Source organism: Chenopodium album, chromosome 19 (genome assembly GCF_948465745.1).
Source record: "Chenopodium album chromosome 19, dcCheAlbu1.1, whole genome shotgun sequence".
In the NCBI taxonomy this organism is placed as follows: domain Eukaryota; kingdom Viridiplantae; phylum Streptophyta; class Magnoliopsida; order Caryophyllales; family Amaranthaceae; genus Chenopodium; species Chenopodium album.
Genome location: NC_137852.1, coordinates 592721 through 608420, shown reverse-complemented (window position 1 = coordinate 608420; position 15700 = coordinate 592721). Strand labels below are relative to the sequence as shown.

Genomic DNA, 15700 nt, shown 5'->3' with positions numbered 1-15700 from the left:
TGAAAATTGAGATTATACAATATAGGAAAACAAGAAAAGCCGAATAAAACAAAAGTTTAAAGTTATTAGAAAAACAAAACTTAAAGAAAACAACTCGGGCGGAATGAGCCGTGGGATAGCAACATGCCAACACCATTAATATCAACATCTAAAATCTATTGAAGTTTACTTTAGTTGACAATTATGAATACATTGTGTATGGTTAGTTAAATGATTTGAGTCAATTCTATCATGACTAATCTTAAGCGCTAGGAAGCTATTAATTATGACATATTCACATACCAATTTGTGCTATCAATAGTACTATTTAATTATTTATAGCTTATATCACAATTAGCCCAAAGCAATTTTATTTTCCTTCCCTTTTCTTGATAAATGAAGGTTCCCAGGGTTAAAGTCATGAGACCTATCCACCTAAAATTGAATCGAGTAAGAATCTTAATCCGAGCCTTATTTAATTGAAGCAATCATGTTTGCACCTCTTTTTTTCTGATCAAAATCATTGGATAATGGTAACAAGAAGATCAAATAAATAGCATAACATTAAGTGGAACCCTTTCACTTGTACATTGTTGCAATACAATTAACGGATCACCTGTAATTGCTATGTAAAACCAGCAATATGACAATGAATGACAAAGAATAACACCAAAACCACTGCCAATATCCTATATGCAAATCTTTCATGAACAACTTTACAAATTACAATCTTGGTAGTATGCAAATATGGCAACAAATTATCTATAAAGCACAAAAAAATTATCTGTGACACTCTTCTGTAATCTGCAGTCCTGTGGGGAAACAGCAAGCTTTTGAAGAAAATGAACTGGCACCGCAGCTCGACCACACTTCAATTACAACACCAATGCTATGACAGACGCTTGTATACGCTAATAAGCCAAAAAGCCATGGACATTAACATTATTGTCCCGCACCTTCAGAATAAAAATCTGCCATGGCAGTCATGTGAGAATATTGAACAAAACCAAATTGCACATCGGTAAAGCACATACAGTCAGTTCGGAAGTCATGCAGAAAAGAGCATTTCAAATGAAAATATCTATTAATTCACCTCCCTAGTTCCATAAGAAATTAGGAATTGGATAGTCCAAAAGTAGTAGAATCAACTACACGTAGAAGTGTTATGATTTGATATCAAAAGCGCCATCAAACAACTTACAACATCATACAATTTCTTAAAGTTTCATTTTAAAAAATAGTTTAACATCCTTGGTGAACAAAAGTGAGTCAACATGGCAAGTTGAAAATGAGAACAGGGGAAGTTCAATAGGGGAAAAAGAAAAAGTTGAGTTGTTAGTTTGTTACCTATTCTACTAAGCAACAGCAGTCAGCAATGGGATGCCATGCTGACCTACTTTTGCCATGTCCAAACATGGCAGACCTTTACCAACACACTCAAAGATGCTCCAAGATGTGATGGATTTTAGGAACTCGCCGGCGAAACAATGGCTCCAATCTGTTAGACGGAACTCCAAGCTGCCACCGTTTTGCATCATACATCTCATTCCATGCCTGAACAATTTCATCAATTTTGAACTCCAGACCTAGAGTCATAGCAAAAATATAATTATAGCTTACCTCTTCATGTTCAAATTAAAAGCTATTGTCATTACAAATCATAGAAATAAAGGAAAATAAGAGGCAGTTAATCAAGGAGCAAATATATTCAAGAAGTATATACCTGCTGGTGCAGCTTGGTTCGAGCAATGGTTCTTTATCATAACAGTTATATCTGTATGAGAAGCGCCAGCAAGTTCAAACTTCTCAACGGCAACCTCTAAGCATTCCTCCCAAGACGGTAAACCCAACTTGAACTCGACAATAGAGCGCTCATACAGCAATGTGCCCCACAGAATGTATATTTGTGATCTTAATATTGAAGCCTGTTCTTTAGCTTCATCAGCAGACAAATCTCTCAGCAAACCATCCAATCCCAATTTCTGCAGCTTAGCCTTGTACTTTTCTTCCTTGGAAAGTCCATTTAAACGCCGCTCCTCCATTTCCTCCCATATCTGCATGCCTGCTTCCATGCTGTCCTCAGCTTTATTATAAAGAAGAAGAATCTCCTGAGTTGCACCGGACTCAAGATCAACCAAGTCTCTTTGTGCATAATGCCAGCAAAGCTTAGCTAGTTCAAACTGCTGCTGCCCAAGAGCAAGGTGACCTTCGTAGAAATCGGGTTTTATCTTAAGAGCTTCTTCGTATTTCGAGCAGGCCTTTGTGTACTCCTTCTTTGCCCACTCAAAGGCTGATTTAATCTGTAACAACATTGATTCACCAGAAGGATCCTCTGTAAAAGATACCTGCTTCCTTGCCTTGGACATATGAACATTGCCCATATTGAACAAGGCCAAAGCTGCCATTTCTTGAAATTTATCAGAAGCGATGTCAAAAAGTTCTTGTGCGTCTTCACTAGAGATAGTGTCTTCTATTGCCTCCGAATATATCTTCATTCCAATCTCATGCTGGTCCAAGTATGGATCCGAATCGAACCCAGCATGGTTTTTGAAGAGCTGAGCAAATTGGATGATCCAACTGTCAATAGAAGTTGTATCCTTCTCGCTGTCGCATATTTCTGATTGCTCACTCTTTACAACATTCCCCTTAACCTTAGAAACTCCTCACCATCATAAGTAGGTTCTTGGTCAGGGCTAACTTCTGAAATGTATAGCCTGAGAGAGCCTTGTGAATCCCCAGAACCTTCAGCTTTCCTCAATTCTTCTGTGGTAGTAATAGTGACCAAATCACCTTCTGAATCCCTATATTTCACAAGAGAACCGTCCAAATTCGGAAATCGGTCACGGACAACATCCCTCATCAAAAACACATTACAGTTGATAGGTAATTGAGCATGTCTTATATCATCACCATAAACTAACTTGACAGACCTTGAAACAACTTTAGCTTCCTTAACCATAACTTTCTCTTGAACAACTTCTTTATCCTCAGACTTTGGCACATCCTCCTCAACATGTTCACGTTTTGACCTAGCATGCACCTTCTTCTCCTTAAATTGTTTACCAATTGACTTATGCTGCACCTTCTTCTCCACAACTTGTTCAGGTTTAGGCTCATTTTCTGCCTTCTTCACCTCAACATGCTCATCTTTAGCATCCTCACCTCTCATACTCCTCCTCTTCTTCTTCGACGACTTCTCTTTGGTCAACTTCTTCTCTTTCGCAATCTTGCGAGAAGGTGTACTACTAGGGGAAAGTGTATGTTCAATAGCAATAGCAATTTCCTTCTCATCCAGCTTTATACCCCTCTCTTCCATGGTCTTCTTGAGGCTATCACTAAGCTCCAACGCGGTCTGGTTATTAGGCTCCATACTCAACACAATACACACATCCCTCCAAGCTAAATCCAGCCTATTGAAACCCTCAAAACACTTGGCCCTCCTTAAAAAAGCTTTGGTATACTTAGGTGCAACCTCTAATGCCAAATTACACTCATTAATCGCTCTCGGATATTCACCTAAACCCATTTGCATATAACAACCAGCCATATTTGTCCTCAAATTAGCTACATCTATATGATTACTAGGAAGCAATTTAAGGGCCTTTTCAAACTTCAACATAGCCCCTTCATAATCTTGTTTCTGATACAACTTGCTACCCTCTTCCTTAAACTCTTGTGACATATTAATGAAGATTGCTGTATCTTCATCAAATGCCTTTGAGCTTCTATCAGAACCCTTGCTCGGCTTCGCCGCCGAGCCCCCTTGCTTAGGGGTTTCAGGTTTCTTCTTACCAATAGGCTTCCCCATCACTAAACAAACTATTCAACAATTAAAGCAATACCCAATACCCTAATCAAGATTTCAACCAAAACCCAAATCCCAAAATCAATCAAATATGCACAAAAACCCAGAATTTTCAAGTTTTGGGTAAAATACCCAAAACCCCAGAATCTAAAACTGCCAAAAATAGCAGAAACTAAACAATAAGAACAACAAATTAAAGCTTGAGCTAAATAAACATGAACAATTAGAACAATAGAAACTATAAACAGAAGCTCAAAGCTATATTAACAGATTAATAGAAGTAATTAAACAGGGGATTTTTGGAGGGAAAAGAGGAGAGAGAATTACAAGTGAGATAACAGAGAAGCAGCCACCACCGGTTTTGCAGAAGGTAGGAGAAGTAGAAGAATTCAATGAAGTGAATAAAATAAACAGTTTTTTTTGTTTAAGACAACAAATAAAAATAAAAATGAGATTTTTGCTATCTGGGTGGTAGGAAGAAAGTATAAAGAAATGGGAATTTTATTTATTTGAGCAATAAAAGACCAAAACTTGAAACCACTGTTTTAGGGTTCTTTCTTCCTTCAACAAGAAATGTCAACGAAACTTAACAGTTGGACCCACGCGAACTGTTAATGCGTGTGAAACTTCATCTCTTTGTTTATCGAACATGGTTAAATTGAATTTCGTGAACATCACAAGCTAGTCAAGCTTTATATCTTTTACCGCTTCTTATACACCATTGAATAACTGTAGTTACGAGTAATTTCTGTTACCACTCCTGAAGTCCCCATCCTCTGTCATAAATTCACCATTATGTTATGCATGCAAAGCGTATAATTCCCTATATTCTCTCTAATCCTTAAGTAAATGCATGCTACATTCACCACTATATTATGCATGCATAGCGTATAATTCCCTATATTTTCTCTAATCCTTAAGTAAAAATCTTTTAGGTATATTATGTGAATAACCTCAACTTTAAAAGTTTGTTATTAAAACGAACCCGATTATAATGATGATGGACTCCAAAATACATTGTAAATTTCCTAATGTTTTTAACTGTCATTGTTTAGAATTTTATGGGGCATATACTGGCATCTTAAATGACAGCTTAAATAAACAACATTGGCTATAATAAGTAAGAAGAAGTATCACGCGCCAATCATGCAAACAACCGTGAATGATGAAGCCAGAGTATTGGAAGCAACTTACAGCCTAATACTACAACACAATTTCCCCACATTCGTTAAAAATACTTTTTTTGTATTTGGGTTTGGTGTGGGTTTGAAATCCAAATTTCAGCAAAACCATGGGCGGACCCACGTGAGGACAAGTGGGGACAATTGTCCCCCCACTTTCAAAAATAAAAATCAGAGAAAATTAAAAAAAAAAAAAACAAAAAAAAAAAATCAGAATTCAGAAAACCGTGGGCTAAGAGCCTAAGAAAGAAGGAAAGAAAAAAAGGGAGGAAAAAAAAAGGAGGAAAGAGAAAATTGAAAATTGAAAAACGTAAGAGAGAGAAATTAGACACCATCACACCACCGAGGCAGTCAGGCAGCGACCGAGCGACGGCCGACCTTCTCGCCGCCACCGCGCCAGCCCAGCCCCCCCGCTCCGGCAGCCCACACAGCCACAGCCGCCCAGCCGGACAGCCCCCTGCCACCACAAGTCAGTTTTTTTTTTGCTATATATTTCCTATTTTCCTAATTTTTGATTATAAAAAAATTAAAGAATTAGTTTATGAATTATGAGTAATTATGTTTATGTAATCATGTTTTTGAATTAATTTGTGATTTAGTTTATTTGTTATTAGTTTGTGAATTGAATTGTGAATTTGTGATTTTGTGAATTATGTGGTGAATATGGTGAATGAAAGATTGAAACTTTGAAAGTAGACAAGTAGTTTGTGAATTTAATTAATATGTAAATTAGTTTGTAACTTTGTGTATTGAATTAGTTTGTGATTTGGTTTTTTAGATTTTGGATGCTTGTTGTTAAAAAAATGATTATTGAATATTTTACAAAGTTTAAGTAATGTTTTTGTAAATTCATCAATTATCAATGTTCAATGGTTGTGAATTAGAGAGTTATTTGGTTATTTAGTTTGTGAAATGAATTGTTAGTGAATTGAATTATTAGGGTGAATTAGTATTGGTGATCAATTAATGAATGATTGTTTAGTGACTTTCATTGAGAAAGAAGTGTTTTTACAAGTTCCTGACGAAGATGTCATTGATCAATTTCAACGAATGAAGACCCGAAGGATATTTTAGTAGTATGTACCCGAATTATATTTATAATATGGTCTTTTGGATTGAATATGTACTCGACTTTTTTAAATTGTGTACCCGAACTTTTTTTTAATAAATTTAATTATATAAATTGTCCCCCCACCGTCAAAATCCTAGGTCCGCCACTGAGCAAAACCTCATTTTTTTTGGTCCACTAGTACCGACATTATAAATCACTAATGACCCTTAATAAAAAGGAGGGATTATAATTAATATTATACCTCAGTTTTTCTTTAAGGTAATTTATCTTTTGTCTTTTCACAATAAGGGTTATACAAACTTGATTAAAACCCTCGTTTATAATTTACACGAACACATAAAGAAAAATTTACTAATATTGACTAAACTTTTTCATTACTTCATAATGACCATAAGAGAAATTAAATTAGGCTAAATGATATTGGATTATGCATAAGGTATAAGTTTTGCAATATTAACTTTTTTTTTAATAGACGGTTAAAGTTATAAACAATCCGCTTATGCATTTGCAAATGTAACAGTCAATCAACAAAAGAGAGGATATATAATTAATGAAATGCCACCGCCCTATGACATAAGAAGTTAATATATGGTCTTATATTTTGATTTTCCTAAACTTTTATTATGACATATTTGGTGAGTGGTATAGCCCAACTCATAGCTCCACCACAAAGGATATGAAGAATTTTTGGCAAAAAAGTAGGATACCCAAACACCAAGCTGTCTCTATCAACGAGCCTTTGCGTGATTACCTGTTCAAGTTTTGCCCATTTCCTAATTATTTTATTTTATGCTGTCATTCTCACTTTATGTTGGAAAGATCCTGTTTTTTTCTTATTAATTAAGTTTTCCAAGGATTTATCAAGAGTATTAGGTTTATTAGCATCTTATTGAGTTTTGAACATTTGACTTGACCTACTTCATTTTATTGCTAAGTACTATGACAAGTTTCATAGCTTTCTCATTAATTCCACTTGGCTAAAATCAATAAAATTAAGTGCGTAATTAATAAAATAAACATATTCCGTAAGTGAGTTATTTTCAATTATTTTGACTTATTTTATATGAATTTACAAGTGTACAAATAATCTTAAAGTATTTTGTCTAAATTTATCTTATTTGAAATTTTTTTTGTTCGAAATATTAAGATAAAATAATTTAGTCACATAGAACAAACCCAATTTACCATTGGCCAAGTCGTCATTTTTATATGGCACACTAGGACAAGGTCAACTAAATGAGAAAGTTGACCACTAAACATTAAGAAAGACAAAGACAAGGACTTTGACAGGGAAGACAATTTCATCATCATAATTTTACTTATATTATCTGTGTATCTAAAGTTCTTGTTCGAAAGATGATTGTCTAAACAAAAAAAGGAACTCCGGATAAACTTTTAGTGACAAAGAGAGAATTTGAGAATAAAGGAAAATTTTATAACCAAAAAAACCCAAAAATATAACAAATGTCAAACAATACAATAGTATATAGTCTATATACTTGGTACATATATAAAGCCATCAACTTAAATGGCTCAAATATAAAATAGTTGGTTCTTAAAACCCAATTTCAAGGGTACTACGTGAAACAAGACATAGGAAGTAACTAAACATTACTAGTATTCCTATGAACAAAATTTACAACCACCTGAGTTATGATGGTATATCTAGTATCGTCAGGAGCTATGGTTACTTTATCAGATTACAAGTTCACAACTCCATATAATCTATTTATCTATAACTAGATCCGTAGTTGAAGACAGGATGGGGTGACCACCTTCTCCGACTTTACTGTACCCCTCGACTAACTATTGCCACTTTCTTTCAACAGTCAGACAGGTCAATGAGGCTAGCTTCAAAGTTTCAGACTTCCAAATTTGCTACATCAGGTTCCTATATCATGGAACTAAACCATCGTTATGAGTTTCCCGAAAATTAAGTTTCCGATCAGGAAAATAGCCGAGAGAAGGAACAACTCTTTGCACAGTTCCGACAGCATGACAAAAAGCCAAAAATTCCTGTCTCAGTAGGTTGGGCAATGTCTCTCTCCCGTCTATGCATAACTCTCAGGAATTCTTCAGCACACAGGTTCCCATCACGGTTCGCATCAAAAACGTGAAAAATTATATCCACCACATTGTCATTGAGATAAACACCACACACCTGGAATCCCAGACCCAAAAAATTTCATCAAAAGCTGGAAAAGGAATATAGGTTACATACATGCTCAATTATGTCACTTTGGGCATCAAGACATGAATCAAGTTTGTCATGCCTTGGTAGAAGTAGTCAAGACAGTAGTCCTATTTGTTCTTTGTTGTGTCGTCATAGTTTTTTTTTTTTTTTTTGAAAGAATGTCGTCGTAGTTTAGAAGACAAGGGTTTGGCATCCATGCCAATGAATAGGGTCTCTAGAGGGTTGTATTTGAACACTGGCAATAGTCAATACTACTAAAAGTGGACAACTTCAATTCCACGACTCCTAACTCACAAATTCCTCATCTAAGTCCAGAGTCAGTACTAAACAGCACTAAATCTATAAGTAATCTAATGCTGGTATGCTACATTACACCGAAAAAATGTGTCAAACATAGCACAACATTACCAAAGATGCAGGAGGCCCAAAAGTCCTCAGTATAGGGCAAACAATTCCCAAATAAAGATAGCTTAGCAATTGATCTTTCTCAAGCAATACTAGTAATGATTATAGCATAATCAGACTGCAGGCAGGACATGTATATTGTGGCATATCTTGTGCATTGTGCTCCAACTAATTAAACATTTTCTAATTTCTAGGATTTGTGTTTGTGTTCACAAAAACCAACAAAGAATATTTCAAGAATAATCTTTATAACAATATTCAGGAATGTAATACCTGAGATGCAGCTCGCTGAAAGTCCTTTCTTGTCAATAACCCATTTACTTTGCCATAAGCCAATAAGGCCAAAGCAAAAGGCTCTAGCTTTGTACGCAGCTCTGCAAATTTCCGGAATTCGTCTTCTGAAATGCGTGTACTCCTAAGTTGTGGGTCTTTGTCTAATTCATCAACCCGTTCAAGCAACTTATTTACATGCCTTATGTCAGCAGAAGCAACCATAGAGAGAGCAAAATCCTTGGCTGATATAGTCCCTTGCGATCTATAATCATAGTGGGAAAACTCTAATCTCACAATCTGCAAAAATAATGATTGGTCCATTTCATTACTCAAAATAAAAGATAAACATAATGGAGATACACAGATTCATAGACAATGAGCTTACTTCGTCATGTAATTTTCTTAAGAATCGGACAAAGTTGTCATATTGTAGTGGCATTTCACCATTCTCACCAAAGAAATACTCAAGTAAGCCTCCATTTTCTACAGAACCTCCAAGTTTAAAACCAGGTCTTAGTCCATCACAATGACTAGATCCTTGCCTGTTTTGATTTCTCATCAGAGCCATAACTTTTTTGAATTCATCCCTGTCAATCTCTCTACAACAAAACATGTACACAGTGAATATTCTAAATTCCAAAGTTTAATAATTAAAAAAAATGTATAAGACTGTAAGAGATCTGGGCAATTTTAAAATTGGAAATACTATGATTATGTCAACAGAAATGTGTGAAGGCCATGACAGCACAGAAATTAAAATGATAAAAGAGAACATGCAAAATAATGGCGTATACACACCCATTTTTATCAATATCAAACATCTTGAAAGCCACGGAGAAGCTTGATTCCGGGATGCTGAGTAGGGTGACAAAAAATATGTACCTGAAACAAAGACATCTCGGATCACTTCGTACACATCTTAGATTGAAGAATTGGCAGGAAAAAGAGTACATGGACTGAGAACTAACTTCTCTGACATACATTGATACATATAAACAAAACATACTAAGAATTCATAGTTTCATACACATTGACTAATACCAAGCAACTCACTCTTTAAAAGAAATTAGTCCATCATTGTTCACGTCAAAGAGCATAAAAAACTCAGAAGTAGGACATCTTAGCTCGCCAGGACACCTCTCCCCTGAAAGAGACCCATCTCGGACCAGACCTGATTCAGATGGGGGAAATACAGGGACAACAGCTCGCATCAAATCCGCCGGTGTCATCAGTATTTCTCCTTCAGGTCTCTGAACTGATGCAAAATACTCAAATACCTTCACAAAGAAAAATGAATTTATTAAAGTGCAGAACACGCTAGATAGTGACATCGGCTAGTCTCGACAAAGCTTCAAAATTATAATCAACCAATTATTAGTGTTCCTGTTATGGGCTAGAGGCCTCACTGACTCTTAGTACAGGATATAGTATGATGTCAATAGCAAATTAAGAAACAGCCAAAGTCGATGATTAAATCCGTTGTGGAGGCATAAACAACAATAGATTTAACTTAAGAGCAACAGAAGCCACCCATGCATATATTATAGCTTACCACAAAAGACCCCCAGTAGCTGCTTAAAAGATTTTAAACCACATTTCTATCTCCTAACACCAAAGTCACTAATCAGCAGTGAACGCTTCCATTAAGGGTCTGTCAATTTTTACCAAGCAATTCACTGTGGTCTATAATAGAAAATTAACGAAATTTGGAAGTTTGTCTTTCTTCTTGAGTCCAATGTGCAAAGTAAGAGCATAAAATTAGAGCAAACTTACAAAAAATGTAATTATAATAAATAGAACAACGTGAGCTTATATCAATACCTTCTCTGGAGGACTTCGCATTCTTATACGTTTTTCATATTTGAAAAAGACCTTCCTCCTAAAAGCATCTGCCAGAACAAAAGCATATACCGGGAGCTTAATGACCATCAAAGGTACTAAACATATTGAAATTTATTTATAGAAAATAAAAATAAAAAATAAAAAAAACACAGCAACAATTCTACGAGGATGAAAAAGACAATATCTGCATAACTAGCCAGAAAAAACTATAGGTGTGCATAAGTGTGCTGATCAATGACAAAGACCACAATGTAACTTGTGCATATTTCTATTATCCTGCCTTTTCTGGAGTACTTAAAAAAATTACTTAAGCTTTACGCGACTCGCGACACCATACAATTATCATTATACATTAGGTGAAATAACACAAGTCTAACGAAAAGGCATAACAGTCCAGTGTCAAAATTTCAAGTGGACAAAGTATATCACATACATTGCATACTACAAGTAGATCATAGTTTGAAAGGAGAAAGATTCTGTACAGGAATAAGATTGCATACACCTGAGTACCTAACACACTCACAATTGACCCACAAGACAAGAACCACTTTATGGGCATTGAGATAGTGTTGTTATTGAGGAGGTAAGAAGGCCTTGAATTTCTAGTATCAACTATCAAATACACATTCTATTAAATTGTCAAGCGTAACTTAAAGAAAAGAAAAAAGTGGCAGTCATACAATAATGGAAAACTCTTTGCAGTTCCAAGTGTAAGGCTAAGGCTTAAAGCATGTTTTTGAAATGTTACAAAGGTAGTATATCTGAAACACCCACGAAAAAATGAATGCACATAAAGAGAGTGTATTCCGTAGTTGGATAAAGTTCGAAAGCCACTGTGAGGAGGATGTAAAAGGCTGTTGTCGTACTTGTAGTCATGGTATATTATACAAACTACAAAGTAGCAAGGCAGGCAACCAAAAAATAACATTGATTAAATGATATAGAAAAAAGAATTATCCAATTAATAATGGAGGTGCAAGTTGTTCTGGTTCAGCTCAGGAAAAAAATAAATAAAAATAAAAAATTCCAATGAAGCAGTTACGTTTGCAATTTGATCCTTTGTCTACAATTAATCTGCATCTTAAGCTACTCATTCTAAGAAGCAGGTCCAGTGAATTACTTTTGCAGACACAAAATAAAAAAGAGCATTGAAGAACAAGAAGCAAGAGTTCCCCAATCAACCCATTCCCAAACAGTAACTTTGCTACACAAGCAGGAAAAAAAGTACTACCCATTAACCAATTAGAACAATCTTTCCCATGTTCATTTCGAGGGTAGCATATCAAATGCAAGTTTTACTATAATTACTCAGCAAAATTAAACAGCTATGATTTTCCATAAACAAGAACTGAAACTAGTTTCAGAAATCATACGAGAAAGTGGAGCAGGAAAATGGTGTGCAAATATTTCAGTATTTCACCATGAGTAATCTACATAAAGGGGCAGAAATTGCAAGAGGTGGGATACAAGAAGACAATAACATTGAGTTAGCCAACAAGTACACGTATTTACCACAATTACCAAAAGCCATTAAAAAATGGTGGGTGGCACTAAATACTGATGGGTCTGCAATTTGGAGTCTAGGAGCTGCTGAAGGTGGAGGTATTATTAATGATCAAGATGGGTTGTTAAATACTTAAAATCTGTTTCCATAGCCAAATTTGGGTCTTGTACTGCACTCGTGCCGAGCTTAAGGCCCTTGCAAGGGTTTGTATATTGCTTGGGTTCTAGGCTATCAAAGGACTCTAGTAGAGCTAAATAGCAAATGCCAATGCCCCCATTGACATGTATAATACTGAGGATGTGCATTGTGGTGAAGTAATGCACAAAGTGAGTTACTAAGAATTGACTATTTGATTAGAGCACACCTTAAACCAATCGCGAGGCCAACAAAGCCGCAGATTGATAAGCCAATAAAAGAGTGGAAAGCCGTAAACAAAAACAAATTCCATTATAACTCTTTTACATAGATCAGTTGTTCCAATTAATACACCTCCTAATTGTCAGGACATTGCAGATTCTTAAGTTCAATTCTTTAACACATCTTTCGCAATGTTCTTGAAACCACAAAAATAGTTTCCTAGATCAACTATCATCAGCAATTTGCATACCACATTGCAATCAAAAGTAACAATTTTGCATTCAAACAAAGTTCAACCGCAAAATCATATTCAATTAAGCATATTGCATTTTCGAAACTTCAATAAAATACCATGAATTCATGATCAACGCAATCCAATCACAAATGACACATATATAAAATCCATATTGCAATATAACTTTCCCATCAACATATCAAACATAACAAGCCTAATTTCACCTAGCATCAAGCTAAATTCTACAAAACAAAACAATAACCTAATATTCGACGTGGATACCAACTACCTTAGTTGGTTAAAATCTCGAAGGTGGTATTCAAAACCTCGGGGTTGAATCCAATCTACATCATTGCCTTTTGCGACTCCCTATACAACAACAACAACAACAAAAAATAACCTAGAATTTTTCACCTAAACTATATAAACATTCCCAAATAAAACATTAAGCAATTTATGCATCATAATTCATAAATCATAACCTCAAAATCAAAAAGGGGAAAAAAAAATACCCGGAAAAAGAAATCTGGAATCCTTCAAGGAGAGAGAACGAGGAACAGATTCCAAAGAAGAAATGGAAGTAGCTTCTGTGGGAGCAGATGACCAATCAGCAAAAACTAACATTGATTTTCCTTTAAAATAATCAAAAAAAGATGATGGAAATGAAGAATTAACATTTTTATTAGTATCATTAACATCAACATCATTATGATTAGGCGAAATTGGGTAAAACAAAGCCCCTAAACTTGATCCAACTGCAATTCCAGAAACCAATTTCAAAACCCATGATTTGTTGTTGGTTTGGGAGAAAGATGATTGTGGGTCCCCCTTGATTGCGCCACTTGCTGCGGCGGAAGAGAGGTGGCGAACAGGGAGGCGTTGAGCGGAAGATAGAAGATGAATTGATGGTTTTGATGTTCGTAGAATTGAAGAAGAAGACATTGTTGACGTTTGATGAAGGTTGTGATAATGGCGATTGATCGGTTGGAGGTGGTTGATTCAGAGGAAGTTGGAGATGAATTGATGAAATGGGTTGGAGTTTTCTGGGTGAGAGTATATTTATTGAGAGGTTGACTATTAGACCACAGATTTTTAAAATTGCAACTGTGATTCTGTGAGCCAAAATCCACTTGCGACTCGCGTCTTGCGAGGTAGGTGTAATGGTTCATGGTTACCCGGTCAAAATAAAAATAGTATTTGTAAAAAGCTACGAGCACTTGTATTTTTGCTTGGATTAGAGGATGAGGATGGCTTAGCTAGTCAGCTGATTAGGTCTTTTTAGAATTAGTGTTAACTCACAAATTGTATTGCTTTGGATGAACTTATTTTTTTTTAATTAAGGCGATCGTTGATTTAATTTGCGAGGTAACTAGTTGTAAGCTGATTTGTACATCTGTTGGAATTTTAGATTTCCTAAGAATTGTTTATAAGTGTCGTTTAGCTATCTTTTATTAATGAAATTCTTTTTCTTCATGTAAAAAAAAAAAAGGATTGCTCAGTTAGATCTTCTTCCAGGTTTTAGAACATCATAGGATCGTTTTTTGTGTTTTCCTAATCTAGAATATGTTCGATAAGTGAAAATCAGATAAATAGAATAAACGTTATACTTTCTCCGTTTTTTTAATATAAATAACGAAAGCGATGCAACTAATTCGAAATGTCTGTTTTACGAAAGTGATGCAGTTAATTAAAAAGAAGCGGAGGAAATATATTCTTTTTACTGTTCATGCTTTTAAATGAACTTCTATATAGGGTAAAACTAGTGATCTTTGGGTTAGACATTTAAATGAATAATTTATTTAAAATATCTTGTTATGGCCAACTATTTATACATCTTAGGGCATGTTCATATTTACTGAACTGAACTGATTGGAGCTAACTGAACTGAACTGATTAGAGCTGAACTGAACTGAATTGAGCTGAAATAAATATTTTATGAGAGAGGGAAATTAAGAGCTAAACTGAACTGAACTGATTGGAGCTGAATTGCACTGAACTGAACTGATTGGAGCTGAACTGAACTGAAATTGAGTAAATGTGAACATGTATCAAACTATCAATAGATTAGTTCACAATTCCTTTACTTCTTAGTTCTTACTTTGTATGTAAGTTTAATCATATAGATTTTTAAGTGAGTTGTTCATGGCTTCTAATGATAAGCTTGGCTATGCCAATAAGTCGCCATCTATCACATACATGTCAATTAATATTTCATCATTAAAGATGATGTTTGTTTGATGGGGTTACTATGAAGGAGACACCACGACCATGGTAAAGATAATCTAAAGCAAACACATCAAATCATCAACTTCGTTACATTATTACATCAACTCCAAGTCTTCTTATACGCATTAAAATTATCTCCATTACATACTTGCGACAAGTAATTTAGAAAGTAATAAATAATTTACTACACGCTCAAATCAAAAGATGGTAAAAAAAAAATCTAGATATCTAAGATTGATTATATGATCGTAGGCCAAATCGGTAGGCACTAGTGCATTTCTTGTAGCAATAGGTAGTGGATACTTGATAGAGAACAAAAGAAATCCATAATCATAGGAACCACGTGTATGATCGGCAAGCTAAGGATTACAAGTCTTAAGTGTGTGACCTTTGAAGCCCAAATTGCAAATTAAAGGATTTGTATTGCCTTACATTCTTACCTCATTACCAATTGGTTGTTGGTGTAGTGGTAATTGGGATTACACTTGGTACGACCCGTGTTCGATCCCCCGCAACAATAATTGGGAGGGGACTGGAACCTAACCACTCAGAACTGATCCCGAATCCGGATTAACCCAAAGGGTGAACCGGGTAGGGAAAAAAAAAAAATCTTACCTCATTTATGAA

General features: G+C 35.2%; 1 protein-coding gene and 1 pseudogene across 2 annotated transcripts; both read right to left on the bottom strand.

Annotated features, from left to right (window-relative positions):
* Positions 1 to 519: 519 nt before the first annotated feature.
* Positions 520 to 4317, bottom strand: LOC145594971 (protein PHOX1-like; annotated as a pseudogene). Its single transcript, XR_014102894.1, has 3 exons — positions 1703 to 4317; positions 1327 to 1565; positions 520 to 950 (listed from the first exon to the last, which is right to left on the bottom strand). The product of XR_014102894.1 is annotated as a protein PHOX1-like (transcript).
* Positions 4318 to 7450: 3133 nt separating this feature from the next.
* Positions 7451 to 13977, bottom strand: LOC145594814 (calcium uptake protein, mitochondrial-like). The gene is made up of 7 exons (XM_081651150.1): positions 13360 to 13977; positions 10731 to 10798; positions 9963 to 10186; positions 9708 to 9791; positions 9295 to 9508; positions 8910 to 9206; positions 7451 to 8198 (listed from the first exon to the last, which is right to left on the bottom strand). Exons 1-7 carry the CDS (start codon positions 13787 to 13789, stop codon positions 7983 to 7985), a joined length of 1533 nt encoding a protein of 510 aa, XP_081507276.1. The 5' UTR covers positions 13790 to 13977; the 3' UTR covers positions 7451 to 7982.
* Between the last annotated feature and the right edge of the window lie 1723 nt (positions 13978 to 15700).